This window comes from Rhea pennata, chromosome 4 (genome assembly GCF_028389875.1).
Source record: "Rhea pennata isolate bPtePen1 chromosome 4, bPtePen1.pri, whole genome shotgun sequence".
Lineage (NCBI taxonomy): Eukaryota > Metazoa > Chordata > Aves > Rheiformes > Rheidae > Rhea > Rhea pennata.
This window is the reverse complement of record NC_084666.1, coordinates 65,621,861-65,637,056: the sequence shown is the minus strand read 5'-3', so window position 1 is coordinate 65,637,056 and position 15,196 is coordinate 65,621,861. Positions and strand designations below refer to the sequence as shown.

The window sequence follows — 15,196 nt, the reverse complement described above, 5'->3', positions numbered from 1 at the left end:
AGACTTGCCATACACACAAATGTCCATCTGACTTTGTGACATCTGTTAGTACTCTGGAACACGGAATTTCATTTATTTAAAAATAAACTGCTTTGAGCAAGGTTAACTGTGACATTTAAGAAAATGATACAGGGAAAAGTTTATAGTATCCAGTTGCCAGCTTGAGTTCTAATCTAGTTACTCCTAATCCCCTCACTCTTCTCCTTAACAGAGGATATCAGATTCCTAGATTTGGAAAGCAGAAAGGGGGAGAAGAAAAAAAATCCTACTCTAGTCTGACATAATGAATACCATATATTCAAAGAAAGTATCACCACTATCACAATATTATATTAGAATCAATACTTCAGAATTTCCCCATTTTACGTGGGTTTCTAGACTGACATCTGCCTGTAAATAGAACACAGTCAATTGCCTGTTAGGTGAGTTACTTAAACACAGCTTAAAATTCTACTTTGAGTACAAGTAGCAGCTACAAGAACTTAAGTGCACCTTGGGCCAGAGTGTTATGTGGCACAGATTTACAGTTATCAAACCTAATTTTCTTCTCACTTTGAAGCACCCTTAACTTGAAGTCAAGCATCAAAAGAGTTGGGTTTTTTTGAAACAAATTTTGCACCTTTTTATCTTGTTCTGCAGCCTCCAATTTGTTATGAAGTCTATAGTTTTCTTCTTCTAACGCAAGACTGGCAGAGGCACCAGGTGCCAGTTGTTCTTTAATATTGTTCAGCTCCTGAAGCAACTCCTCAGTTTTCTCTTTTCTTAGTTTCTGTTCAGCATCAGCTCTTCTACAATAATCAGCAGTTTTGGCATCCAGTTCTGAAGAAAGCTGAAGGAGTACCTGAAATTAAGTAATGCCACTTAGTAACTATGAAATCATTTTTGTACCAGCTAGGAACAAGACAAGTAAAGAAATGAAGCAACTCTGTTTGTGTCACAATTGAAAGTGCTTATTACCAGAAATAGAATCACCAGAATAAAGTGAAATCTAGGTTTTATTTCCAAAGTGGAGGGGAAAGAGTCAAGAGAGAAGACAGGCAGGAAACAGACATCAAACTTGTTACTTGACTTAATGCAGAAGGATTAGCAAGATTAGAGAAATAAAGGAACTATGCAAGAGAGACTTTCTGAATGTGAGTAGCATAGGAAAAACTAATTTGGAGAATTTACTAGAATATATTAATTGATCACAATAAACAAAACTATTTGAAAAGTGATATACATAGTACTATTCTAATAGCCCATATGCCCAACATGTCAGATAAAGAAAAAGAATCCACTATAATTCTGCCATTTCACAAGTGTGAAGTTTGGTGGATTTTTCTCTGTTTAAAGCCTTCAAACTATAAAAATACATGCATCAAGGCATTCTTCTGAAAAGAGTGTCAACACTGGGGAACTCCAAAGCCAAAGCTGGCTATTACTCTTACGAAAAAGGTTGTGCTTTTCTTTCTCTCTCTCTCTTTTTTTTTTTTTTTTTTTAAATGGGTGAACTTGGTTGGACCACACTGAAGCAGAACATGGAAGGAGGGAGATGAGTTCCTCAAGCTTCAGGCCAATATAAGTACAAGAACTACGAACAGACCAGGACCAAGTTTATACTGGGAATTCGGAAGACTGTTCCCAACAACCAACCAGTGGGTACTGGATTCCCTCCCATAACCTGTTCTTCAGCAGCATTTGATAGTTTTAAAGGTATATGAAATTAAATTATTATAATGCACTTTATAACCAAGCTTCCTAATCTTTTTTCCCTCCCCAGGGAAAAAGTGATGAGCAGCAAGAAGAGGGAAAGAAAAAAGGTAATGAAGACAGAACCACCTCTAGAAAACTTATCTTTTGAAAGTAGAAGAGGGGCAAGAATATAGAGCACAATTAGGTTTTATAGAAACTATTTTAATCATCTTGAAGTTGGCTTGAAGGGAACAGACAATCTTGTGGGCATAAAACCTTAAGTAGAAGTGATTGCATCAGGCTGCAAAGTTCTCTAAGCAAAACTATATAATGATTTCCAACAGTTTTCAGGATTCATTCTATTAAAGGGGGTGGGGGAGAAGAGAAGGGAAACCCACACCGCGCACACAAAGCAGGCCATCAGCTGTTTCCCAGAAAGCCTTTCAAAAGCAAATTTCCAAGTCTGCATGCACGAGGAGAAAGAAGAAAAAAGTCTTTAGAACTTTCTAATTATTTCTACCTTTTAGAGCTAAGCACAAAAGATATTAAGTGCTGATAATACTTGAAGAATACATTTAAAGATCCTTTGAGATTTTTATTTGTTTTATTAAAAAGATAGTGGAGATATTTAGACAGTTTACACAAACTACATTTTCTGATGAAAGAAATTAAGTTTTTACCTTTACTTTAGGAGTCCAGAAATTAATGACTTGTAGAAGCCTTTCATTGTCTTTTTTTAACCCATCTTTAAGTTCTTCTGCATCACAGTGAGTTCCTGAACAAGCTTCCCAGAACCGCATTGTTTCTTTTCTAGTACTTTCTTCATGCTTTAACTCTGCCTCTATGCTGAGAAGTTCGCTTTCCATTTCTGATACATCTTTCAGAATGTTCTTCATAAAAAAAAAAAAACACACACACACACACAAGAAACAGCAGTTTGAAAATGAAGCAAGATGTCAATTTAAACTGCTTTGGTAAATAGAAGACATCTAAAAATACATTTTGGCCACTTAGCTATTAAGATTTACAGGAAGTCTCTTTTAGCCTCTAGTTACTCTTTATTTGCTAAGCGACAAGAAAGTTCACTATATTTAAATTACATCCTACTTGGAAAATGAAAAGACAATCTATATTCCTAGCAGCAGGATTGGGTGGCTGTGGGCATGCAGCAGGGGGCGCAAACAGTGGGAAGTATGTTAGTGTAACATTACTTCATACATTAAAACTCATTTTAATATCAGGTAGTATTTCACACAGCAAGTAAAATATCAGTCTCATTATTTTATAATAATAATTTCACTTTGAGTCACTTTAAAAAAACTATAGCCTTCACTTCTATTGAGTTAGTAGCACAAATAAAGATATGAATTTGGTGATTTTTTTTTCTAAGTGAGGTTTGAACAAATAAAAGCATTTGTTTTGGAATGGAAAGGATTGGAAAGGAATTTGTTACAAACACTACCTCTGCATTCAAGTGCAAATTCTGTGGCAATTCATAGATGTTCGAGTCTTGAGAAGGTATTTCTCTCTGGTTCAAACAAGACTTAAGACATTGAATTTGAGTCTGTAGCTGATCTTGTCTTCTCTTCTCCTCAAGCAATTCCATATCATACTTGTTAACAATAGTATGATAGTCTCCCTTCTTACAGCAAACGCGACTGAAAAGAAACTGTTTTAAGAGCAAAGGATATATCAGTGAGCATGCTTCAAAAATGGTACCTTGCACTCAGTAAGACTCCAGATTCTATAGTCCAGCAGTTTCCACAGATTCCCAAGACAACTGAGGTATGGCTAGGAAAATTAAGTTCATATGTGACATTGATATACAGCACATATGACATTCAGCTAGGTCAACGTTTCCAGAGTATGCAAATTTTCTTTTTCTGTTGACTTCTAAAAAGCCCCAAAGCCTAAAAGGCTCTATGCCTGGAGAGCCTTCTATTCACCTAGACTTCAAAAGGCAAAACAAAGTATTCTTTGCTAGGCTTATTCTATTCTGTAGTTGTGAAAGGTGTAATTTGCAATATCACCACCACCATGCTGATGTGTAAAGCTTTACTCTGACCGAGCTCACTACTTAAATTCTAAACATTTCCGCCATAAAAGTTGAAAGGCATCCAAAGATAAAAGATAACAGAGACAAACTACAGCAAATCTGAAGTTAAGAGGTCAGGCTCTTTGGAAAGCTTGTTAAACTTTTAAAGCTAATAGATATTTATGAAGATGATTGATTTATGCTCTCAAGACTATGCCTAGTATTTTCATTACCAAACTAACATGCTAAACTCCACCTTCCATGGTAAATAAAGGAACAGAGAAAACCAGCATTGCTTCTGCACAAATTAACAGGATTTTTTACTTAGTTTCTCAGTTTCTTTGAATCAATTTCTCCACTGTACTGCCCTTAATGAAAGGTCTACAAGGCCACAAATGCATTGGACTACTAAATCGTTTTACAGAATAAACATCTCCAAGGAGTTTTATGCCTCTCTTTTTTCCCCTGCAATGACGTGTGTTCTGGAGCCCATAAATTTATTTGTGAAGAGCAGAAACAGAACTTACCTTCCCACTAATGTCAATGAAATAACACCCTGCAAAGAAGCTGGACTACAGTCAGAAATTAAGGTTGATTAACTTTAAGAAATTCAGTTTTCCAGGATTGTAAAGGGTTTATCAGTTCAATTTTCCACGAGGTATGCTTTCAGTAAGATCTATGCTACAGCATAAAGAATCCTTGTCTTTAATATTAAAAAGAGCTGATTAAGCAAAAGTAGAAAACATGTAATATAAAGCTATCTACACATTCAGCATTAAGATGATACCTTCAGTTTGTTCAGTAAACTCTGTAGATGACCGTTTATTTTCTCATTTTCAGTTTGAAGCCTTTTGACTTGTTTAGTCTGCTCCAATGAAAGCCGAGTCAGTATCACAGCTATCAGTGCTTTCTGACTATTCAGTTCATTCTTTAGATTAAGAGACACTGTAGAGAGACATTCATATCTCTTCCCCATGTTTGGAAATTTCTCAAGAAGCTCCTAAGTGCAAGGTAAACAAATTCATTCAGTCAATAATAATAATTACTACATATATCTATACATATATATATATACACATATATATATATACACAGAGAGAGAGAGAAATAAAGTGATCAGCTTTAAAACAAACCTAAAACAAATCATCAGATTTCAGGACAACTGTCTAAAGCATGTGTTGATTTTACAATATAAAAGATGCTAGACTAAGTTTTCAGTTTTTGACTCGCTGCAGAAACAAACACTGAGCCAGTTCAAAAGCAGAGGATTTCTTAGTTCTCCAGAAAAGCATGTTTCACATGCTCAAATTATTTTTGTGATCTAGATTTTCTGGCCACATCAAGACATATACGCTGAGAGAGAGAGATCAAATTTGCTGCTTATCCACAGTTTTCCTGCTGGGCTGTTGTTAGGACAAGGTCCAAGGTGACCTACTCTGTCAGTCCTTTGGGGAAGGGGCAGGGGGGAGGAAGAGAGAGAGAGCGCGAGCATGCACATCTCTTGTTTTGGGCTTCATAGTGCATTCACAAAAGAATAAAAATAAAAAAAATAAAAATAAAAGCTCTCCTCACCTTCCATAAAGGCAGAGATAAGCAGGCTGAGAAATGAAACTGGTATCAAGGAGGCACTCAGTAAACTGCAGTTCAAGTACTGTTTATTTGAAGCTACATTACACATCTCTGAGCAAGTCAGTGTAAGCTTATTAGCCAGTACTGCCTCCATCTTTGGAGTAAGTCAAACAGGATTCATTAATTCTCCCACACCCATAAACACACTGGAGCTGACATAGTAACTGCCTGGCATTCAAAAGGCACTAACACAAGATACCTAAGCAAATGGCACAAGGAACATCATAACAGATAAGATCAGCTTGCTTGTTATGAAAGTTTTTTCCTAGATTAGCTGGTGCCCTGGAGTGATAAATATCCTTTTTGAACATTAAAAGTAATATTCATACAGTAATCCAGTCTGCTTTCAATACACATACAAGCACCTAGTCCTTTGAATATTAAGGCGATGACGACATCAGCAATATTTTGCAGAAGAAACTTCCACAGATTAAACAATGCCCATCATTTATTCCCATAAATATGGGATCCTTTTTTATTGTGTGCATACACCAGCAATCACTTGGAAAGCTCCCAGCTACAACTCAGAAGGGAAGACTGCAACTGAGAGTCCTAAATGATGTTGTTTATGGGCCTCATTATATGCTACATCAGCAGTAAGGAGCTAAACAAGTGCTAATGGAGAAGACAAGGCTACAGAATAGGTTCAGCTCTCTCTCTGCAACTTTTAGTGTCAATTCAAGAAGCCATTAGGCTTTTCTAGCAGGTATTACATGGTCCCTGATTCTACTACACATTTGTGCAGACTGCAGTACAGTGGGGAGCTGTATGTTATTTCATACATATCCTTAAATCTTGGTTTATATTTTTGATAAGTTAGTGGTACTCACATCCATAGTGGGGTTTACTCAGGACAGCAAATTAACACTTTGAGAAATTACACAACTTAGCTATTTTGAGAAGAGAAGGTGCTACTTAAGTCAAATTTATTAGGGGCAAGGGAGGGAAAGTTCATGTGATTTTGCAAAAGCAAAATGGTGAGCACTTTTACATCACCTTTTGTTTTCAGCTGGACAATAACAAAGTCAGGTGAGATATCTAAATGTAGAATTACAATTCAAGTTCTCAAAATAGGATGCACAGTCACCAAACAGTAACAACTGCTGCCCCATAGCTTGTATCATCATAGCAAGATGTACTAGCAATTTAATACATTGCACACAGAAGCAAGGTTGATACTCCAGACAAAATATTTAACATCTACACTTATATAAGTAGAAAAGTAATTTACCTTAATTTTTAAGTTTTTTTCCTTCAGGCTGTCGTCATACATCTGTTCTGCATTATCAAGTGTGTTCACTTGAACTGATAGGTCATTCAGGTTTTTCTGTTGCAGTTGGTCCAGAGCACATTCCAGTTTGGCATTTGTTTCAATGCACTAAAATAAGCACACAGATATTTAAGTACCACTCAAGAAGGTGAGATGTTATTCATATGTTAGGTATGCAATTTGCAATACCAACCATCTCAGAATTTTTTTGCAATTCTATCTTGAGCTGGTCCCGCTCAGAGCTGACATCCTGGAGAAGTTTCTGTAGTTCATCTTTTTCTTGATTAATTGATGAGATCTGTTCTTGAAGTTGTAAAGCATGACTAGTTCTTTCAGCCAATAACTGGTCTTTTTCACATGATACACTATTCAGTGTCTCAGTTAACTGGTGGATCTATAGTTAAAAAAAAATTCACGAAGAGTTTTAAAAAAAAGTTCTAATCATTTGGGAAAATAATTAAAAAAAAGCAGCATTAGACCATACAGCTCTACTTCAGTCAGGTTTGGTCTACACCACAGCAAGAAGAAAGGAACAGAAGAGTAGTCATCTCATGTCCAGATCAAAAAAAAAAAAAAAAAAAAAAAAAAAAAAAAAAAAAGAAAAAATGAAGATTCACATAAGAGATAGGCAATGTAATTTTCCTTCCAACTGCTCTAATGAATAGAAGAATAATGCATCTGCTAACCTGAAGCAATCTGTAATCATATTGCTTGTATCCAGTATGTCCATTCTAATAGAGCAGATAACCCAAGCTGAAACAAATTAGTAATGTTTAGAAAATAGTAGCACTAGAGAAACTTGTGCAAAAGCCTCTGCCCATGTTTCTGCTTGTTATAGCACCTACAGAAAAGGTGCTCTGAGACTTAAGTAGTAGGATTTGTCCTAAGCAAGAGATAAACACGTTAGTGACAAGACATCAGAAAATAAAAATGCAGATCAGGAAGCTAAAAAACAAAATACCTTACCTTGTTTGTTAGGCTGTCCTCTAGGATTTCTGATCGCCTCTGAACCTTTAACAATTGTTCTTCTCTTTCTTCAGCTTTACTCTTCTCATTGTTGAAGAGCTCTTGTTTTTGTTTTAATTCCTTTTCTCTTTCAAGGACCTGGAGTAAAAAACAATGTAAAGAAAACAAAATAAAGTTCTAAGCTAGCACGTGAATCTGTTTTGCACACACCAGTATGCATGGGAGTCAAAATATTTAGCACCAACAAGCTGCTTTGTTTCTGGAAACTGTATTAAAGTTGTCTTTGAGAAGGTTTTGCTTTCACTAAGCAAAACCTGCCAACCAGAATACTCATAAATCCTTTGTATTTGTTGATGTAAAGAAATAGAGTACTCTACAAACACACTTGGACTTGTTTTCTGCAGTCCCTATTACGTGGATGAGTAACAAAGCAGAGACGTGATTTCAGTGAGGTTTCGTAGTAATTCCTAAATGCTTTTCAATCTGAAACAATTTAACTGAACTGTTGTCAAACAGTACTTTTAAAATATCTTAGACAAAGGAATACCAGCCCTATAATGACTTAAATTAAATCCTATGACTTTTAAGTGAACCTGGCATTACACAGCAAGAAAACGAATACTCAAGAATAGGTGCATTGGATCATCCAGAAGATGCTGGTAGCAAGAACAAGGTTCTCTTTCTATCGTAGATTTTAAAATCAACTACAGATAGTTGAAATAATTACCAAGTGCTTGAATAAGAGCTGCTGCTCAATGGACACTACCTGACCATTTTAGTAAGCAGTCACTGAACTGTGCTGTTATTAGCCGTTTCAGCTTCAGCTTTGGAGCTCAACTGCAAAACATACCATTTCATCAAGTTCATAAGAAAATGCCTGCTGTGTTTCAGTAATTTAACCTGTGTGATCTCCTGTTCCTCATTTAAAAAACAAACAAAAAACTCAACTAAATAAAGCATCCCCAGATAAAATTTGCAAAAGAAATTTACACACAGCTTTATATACAGTTCCACAAGACAAGTATACTGATATTCTTCAAACAATTAGTCCATAGCTATTATATTTTTATTAAAGATTAAAGCACCTTCTCAATACTCTCATATAGTTTGACCTCCAGCTTGTCTTTCTCTGCCTGGATACCTTCCAGCATCTTCTGGAGCTGGTTTCTCTCCTGTGCTAACATATTATTCTGCTTCTCCACCTCTTGAAATTTACTGCTTTCACTCTCAGTCTTTTCTTTCATTTCATCCAGCAGCTGCTCTCTTTCCTTTGTTATGGAGTTTAATTCTTGATTCAGCTTGTCTATCTAAACAAAAAAAGGATAAAATGAACATAACTAGTAGCAAGAATTTCTCTTCATTCAGGAGAAAACAGTTGCTAACTTCTATCATCATGACATCATCTATGTGAACAGTAGAAACAGTGCAAATTCTCACAGGTTATTTAAGTTAGTTCTAAAAATTGTTATTTTACTGTACTTGCCTTTTCTTTCAACTCATCTATTTCTTTAGTCAGTTTTTCTTCAGTATTTTGCAATTTCTCCTCCCTTTCTGCTAGCATGTTTTTCTGGAAATCTGTTTGCTCTTTCTGATGCTTTAGTTCTTCCTGCAGATTTTCCAGTTCTGTCAGAGTTTGTATGGTCTGCATGAAAGTGTTAATGAGTGATTAATCAGTATGACTAAGTTTTGGTTATCAGGAATCAAGTATTGTGTTAAGCAAAGACATTTAAGTTTCTAAGAAAGAATTATCAGGATAATCAATCTTTTACCTGAAAAAAAATTTATTCTCATTTGTCATTTCCCTGTACCAAGTTTAAGAACTCCAAAGGAGATTAGTCTTCAAAAATTTTAATCCTTTACCAGGTTAAAAAAAAAAGAAAAACTCTCAAGCAAAACACCCCCCCCTCACCATAGTCAAATAAAATTTGCCATTCATACTCACATTGAGGGCAAAGAGTTGCAGGAAGGGAAATATTAAAGGAACAGATAATGTGGATGACTATATTTGCGAAAACCTGTAATACATTCTTACCCATGTGGCAACTATCACAAAATACAAGAATTTGTTTAAATTAACTGTTTATGAAGGAGGTCCACACCTAAAATGAAAGATTAGTTTGATGACAAAGATTTGATAGTCTCAGGTTTGCTGATTTTACTTTTTAAATAGATGTTCTATACACATTCATAAGAGACTAGTGGTTCCATTAACTAAATTTGCACGAAAGCTTTTACTACTTAAAAGAATTTGCACAGCTTCCTTTTAATTTGGAGACAACTTGATTTGTTAACTACATATATGGTCAAGTTTGTCTGAAATACTGGGTCAATATAAGCACGCTTTCCTTGCAAACACTTAGAATAATGAGGTTGTAACTTTGCCATGAAAATAAAACATCATGTAGAAGTGTGATAGAGCATCCATCTTTCTGGGTTAGCTTTCTCCTCATCAGCTCATTGTGGATTGTAGTGGTAGCAGACTTGGGCCTCTAGATATCAATAAACCTAAAGTACCTCTACCATTCAGTGCTAAATGTAAAGTTATTGTAGATGAAAAAAACTTGGAGAGTACTTGTCCAGTAGGTGGCAAACAGTTGTCTAAACCCAGAGTAGCAGAGAGAGAACCAAAGATTCCAATATCCTAAACCAGCTAAAAACAGGAGAGAGGAAGACACCGAACAGAAGGCTTCAAGACAAACACAAACCTTCAGAATAGCATAGCCTGGCTTTAAAGCATGAACATTTAAGAGGTTTGATACATACTTTCTCTTTGCTTTCGTGAAAGTTGGCCTCTAACTCATCTCTTTCTACTTTAAAGCACTCTACCATTTGCTGAAGCTCATTTCTTTCTTGATTAAGCAAAGTGATTTTGTCAAGCTGCTGACAAATACGGTCATTCATTGTTTGTTCAGTTTGCTCTTTTTCTGCCAGTAGCTTGCTATATTCAGAAGAAACACGAGCCAGGTTTTCAGTTACTTCTGTGAACTGAAAGAACAAACAGGGATTGGCATTAATATCATGAATCATCTATAGCATAGGTAGAAATAACTTCATAATGATAGCAACAATGAAACATATCACAGAATTAGTAAGGTTGGAAGGGACCTCTGCAGATCATCTAGTCCAACACCCCTGCTCAAGAAGGGTCACCTAGAGCATGTTAGACAGGGTTGCAGCCAGACGGGCTTTGAATATCTCCAGAGAAGGAGCAACAAGGACCCCCCTTGCTGAAACTCGGGCCTGAACCAGGGACCTTTAGATCTTCAGTCTAATACTCGCCCAGTTGAGCTACTTCAGCCCCCAAAATAAATTAGAAAGCTATCATTTTCTCCAAATTAAGTTTTGATTTGAGGAAGTGTTATTGGATATTTTTCAAACACTGTCTATATCTACAGATAATTACATCATCATCATTACATATAAAGTTAAATGAATGAGATGTTTTCTGTTAAACAAACCAAGAAGGATGTGACCAGTTTGCTGAAGCTTAGTCAAATTCCAATGCTTCTGTCTCATTGGTACACCCATTCATTTACATGAAAACCTATAGCTCATTATAAACTCACAGAAACAGGCAAACAGGCTTCATTCAAACAAGTATTAATGTTCTAAAGGCCAGAATAATAAAAAGTAGTCACAGACAAACTTATAACTTATAATAATGCAGCAAATTAAAGAGAACCATGTTGTTTTTTAGTTGCTAGAATATTTTCAGTTACATAGCTGAAAGATAACATACTATCAATCATGTAAAATATTAAAAGTTTAAGACTTCAAAAATATATTGAGGCAGTGATGTCAAATATTTCAACCTTCAACCTGACTTGTAACTTGCAATTATAATTGTGATTCAAATTGCAGTTTGATCATCTTTTCACTTCCTTTATATTTTTATGGAATTCTTCTGGGAAGCAGTTGGGGGGGGCAGAATAAAGGCCTTTAAGTACCCTTTACTACATTTTTATTGAACCCTTTAGGATGAAATCTACCCAGGACATGAATCGCCAATCTTGACAGAACTTCTGTTTTGCTCGAGAAAAGCTACATCCAACCTGTTGTTTCAGTTCATCAGTTGTTTTCCTCAATGCCTCTTGCACTGTCAGGAGTTGACTTTCTTTCTCTGAAATACTTCCTTTTAGCTCTGCAATAGTCTCTTGATGTTGCTTGAGAGAGTTATGAGCACATCTCAACTTCTCCTGCATCTCTGAATTCTTTGGACATAAGAGAGTTAAAGCACATTAAGCCTACGTAACACTTAAATACTAGGAGAGAAGTTTTCTAAAAGATGTAGTCCTAAAGGAATCAGGTTATTTTTCTTACCGTGCTATTTATCTCCTGTATGGTTTCCCTGAGCTGATCTCTCTCATTTTGCAGATTCTTCAGTTGTATTTTGAGATCATCATCTCCTCCTGTTACAGTGCTCATGTCCTGACAGTCACACAGTTTTGGAGTAAAGTCTATTCTCCCCATCTTCTCAGGTTCCTCTGTGGATTCACTGGTCTTCATTTCCTCCATTTCACGCAACTTCCTTTGTGCCTGGCTCAGCTCTTCTTTCAAGCCAAGTACTTCTTGCTGAATGCTTTTTTCTTGAAGCTAGAGAATTTATTTAGACAAAAATAGTAACAGGCACATTTGGGGACACTCCTGAATTTTGCTTTTGTCTTGTAGTTCAAGAAGCTTAGTTATATATTGGATTCAGGTAGATCTTGTTACTCTCAAAAAAATGCAAGTCTCTTTAAAACATGGCTTCTCTGACTTTTATAATCAATCTATTTAAAAGGTCTCCCCAAATGTGTTGGTTACTGTTCTTGTGATAGTTTCTCAAACAAGTTACCAGAGATAGAACTCTTATGGCCATAGTTTAAGGCTTGCGGGTAGGGCCTTGATATACATACACACACAGACACCTAATCAGCATCTCCAGTTATGAAGAGTCTTGGCTATGGAGTCCCCTAACACATGCTTTCAATAAAAATAAGAGTTTTTTTTTTAAAAAAAAATCAATTATATACCTTGAAATGCAGATCCCGCCCCCCCCAAAAAAACTTCCATTAACTATTGTTTTAAGAAAACTGTGTCTCTATGCAGATGAACTCAGAACACTGCTACCATGTATGAAGGTAAGATTCCATTTACAGTAGAAATATGCCATATTCTACTATTAGTTGTCCATATACAACTAACATAATGGTGGAATACCTTTTAAGTGAACAATAATAATTTTGTTATTTAAAGGTCTTTAATCAGAGAGTAGGATTCTTTCTGCCAGTTAGTTTTGCAAATTGTTTTAATTCAAGATTGAATATGCATTTTTTCCATTAGTCTCAGTACAATAATTACCAAAGTGCCGTCCTCGTACTCTTCCTTTTTCATACGTAAGCTGTCAAGTTTATTCTGCAATGAATTGTTTTCTTGGGTAAGGAAAAAGATTTGTTCCTTTAGAACCTGAAGCTGATCATTTTCCTCGTGGTTTTTAGAATTTTCAGATTTTCCTTCAGCAAGCTGGTCTCTCTCCAATGTGAGGGTTTTTATTTCTTCAGTCTTCTGTGATAACTACAAAGACAAAATATGCAAAAAAAAAAAGCATTTCCATCAATTCAAAACCAAAATTCAAATGCATTCTATTTGACTCACTTTTCTGCTTTTTTTAAAAAAATAAAAACACCTCCCTCTCCAAATTCTGAAACTCCTAAACAGTCTTTAGTTTGCCATTTTCCTTTAAACTAATCTTTTAGCAGTCTATTTTGCAACGCTGTTTAGATTTTATCTAGAAAAACATTCCAACTTGTTCTTCTCAGGTTAAGAAATGTCTCTGGTTATTTTCATATATCCACTTCAAAACACACAAATGCTGAATATATGTTGACTTACTGGCTCTAACAGCTGATACACTTTAAGCAAATATATACTTCACTATCGCATGTGCTATAGTTTCTCCTTTAAGAGGAGCTCCAACCACTGAAGCAATTGTATAACATGCAGCATTCTCAGCAATCCTTGCCAGCCATCGTACACAAGCACAAAGACATTGAATCGGCTTTCTGCTGTATGATGGGAATTCCACTGCCATTTGCAGCTGTGCGCACTAGACCCTTCACTGGGACTGAGAGTTAAAAATTGTTAGCCTCATTCCTCCTAAGGCAAACCTCACCTCTTCATCCATTTGTTGTCCGATACCACCACTCAAATTGTCTGTTTTGGAACACCAGTTAAGCAGAGGTTCATTAAAGTATACATGACAGCTTAAAAGCCTGCAGGGAGTCAAATTACCAACTGGTAAAGACTTGAATCAGACAGTATTTCTGCTTGATGCACTTTTTACCAGAGACTTATAAATTTCCTAAAGACAAGTGGAAGAGATGGCAAGGTGATCAGGTCTCTCTCCCCAAAATTGGGAAACACATTAAGACTAAAATCACTCCTATGTTTGCTGACCCCTTCAAAGAATTGAGGCACTGAAAAACAGGACTGTTTCAACTTTGAAATTTTGTAACACCTTACCTGTATTTCAAGTTCATTAATAGTTTTTCCTAGTGCCTCTTCAATATTCAGAAACTGAGATTCTTTTTCAGAAATACTTCTCTCTAGCTTCTTAATTATGTCCTGGGATTGCTTGAGAGAACTCTGTGTATTTCTTAGTTCTTCATGTGCTAGAATATTCTAAAGAATAAGAAACATTAAAACACAGACAAGAAAAGGCACAAGTTTCACCACATTAGTAAGCAATCCTCGAGTTTAAAAAAATCTCCACTCCCTATATCTTTCAGCATGATTTATAAATGTTCTTAAATATTTCCCCTTAAAGCATATGGCCCATTTCGATTAAGGTAGAATTCCTACCATTGAAACAGTCTCCTTGATATCTTCTCTGAGTTGGTCTGTCTCAGCTTGGAGAATCTCTTCTTTTTGTTTTAGGTAATTCTTCTCCTGGGTGAGGCTCTTTATTTCTTCCTGACATCCACTCAGCTGCTGAAGAACTGCCTGAATCTCTGAATCCTTGTCTTCCAATCTAGACTCTGTAATCTTTTCTTGCTCTTTTAATTGCTCCATTTCATTTAACCTCTGCTGAGTCTGAATAAGATCTTCTCTTACTCCAAGAAGCTGCATGTGCTCTGCTGTCATTTCTTCCAATTCTTTCATTTTGCTGGAAAGCTTTAGTTTGAAAAGGGAAAAAACAAAACACTTTCATTATAACAGGGGAAGATGCATAACACATCTGTCCTTGCAGAATCTTGCTTAGAGAGAGTGAAAAAATGCTAGCTTGCAACAATACAAATTTCATCTCCCTCCTCCCCACACCTTTAAGTCTCCATTTATATTCTTACCACATCAATTAAGCACTGGTTTGTGGGACCTTTTGATATTTTTTCCTTAGTAGCAAAAGCTTTAGTAAAACCTGCTGTTTCATGTGCACTGTTACATGAAAGTTTAGGAATTTAATCAAATCTACAGCTGGAATACGATAGCCATGTCACTGCCAAGAGGGTTGTAAAAAATGCCTTTTTAATTCTCATTTCTTCCTCTTAGAGTCCTCCCCCACACACTTTTTAGTTGTCAATTTATGCAGTGATTCTCCTTAGTTTGAACGATCATCTGTTCTATTTTTTTCTTTTAAAGCCCAG

At 35.9% G+C, this 15,196-nt stretch overlaps 1 protein-coding gene across 1 annotated transcript in view; it reads right to left on the bottom strand.

The window, feature by feature from the left end:
• CENPE (centromere protein E) overlaps positions 1 to 15,196 on the bottom strand; it is a 37,309-nt gene that overhangs the window by 4,086 nt on the left and 18,027 nt on the right. Inside the window, exons 24-38 of the mRNA XM_062574918.1 lie at positions 14,415 to 14,726; positions 14,076 to 14,234; positions 12,906 to 13,127; positions 11,895 to 12,167; positions 11,627 to 11,785; positions 10,338 to 10,559; positions 9,058 to 9,216; positions 8,660 to 8,881; positions 7,575 to 7,712; positions 6,802 to 7,002; positions 6,570 to 6,716; positions 4,497 to 4,709; positions 3,137 to 3,343; positions 2,355 to 2,564; positions 620 to 841 (exon numbers count right to left, since the gene is read on the bottom strand). Of these exons, the coding sequence (XP_062430902.1) occupies positions 620 to 841; positions 2,355 to 2,564; positions 3,137 to 3,343; positions 4,497 to 4,709; positions 6,570 to 6,716; positions 6,802 to 7,002; positions 7,575 to 7,712; positions 8,660 to 8,881; positions 9,058 to 9,216; positions 10,338 to 10,559; positions 11,627 to 11,785; positions 11,895 to 12,167; positions 12,906 to 13,127; positions 14,076 to 14,234; positions 14,415 to 14,726 (3,066 nt within the window). The remainder of the gene's footprint in view (positions 1 to 619; positions 842 to 2,354; positions 2,565 to 3,136; positions 3,344 to 4,496; positions 4,710 to 6,569; positions 6,717 to 6,801; positions 7,003 to 7,574; positions 7,713 to 8,659; positions 8,882 to 9,057; positions 9,217 to 10,337; positions 10,560 to 11,626; positions 11,786 to 11,894; positions 12,168 to 12,905; positions 13,128 to 14,075; positions 14,235 to 14,414; positions 14,727 to 15,196) is intronic.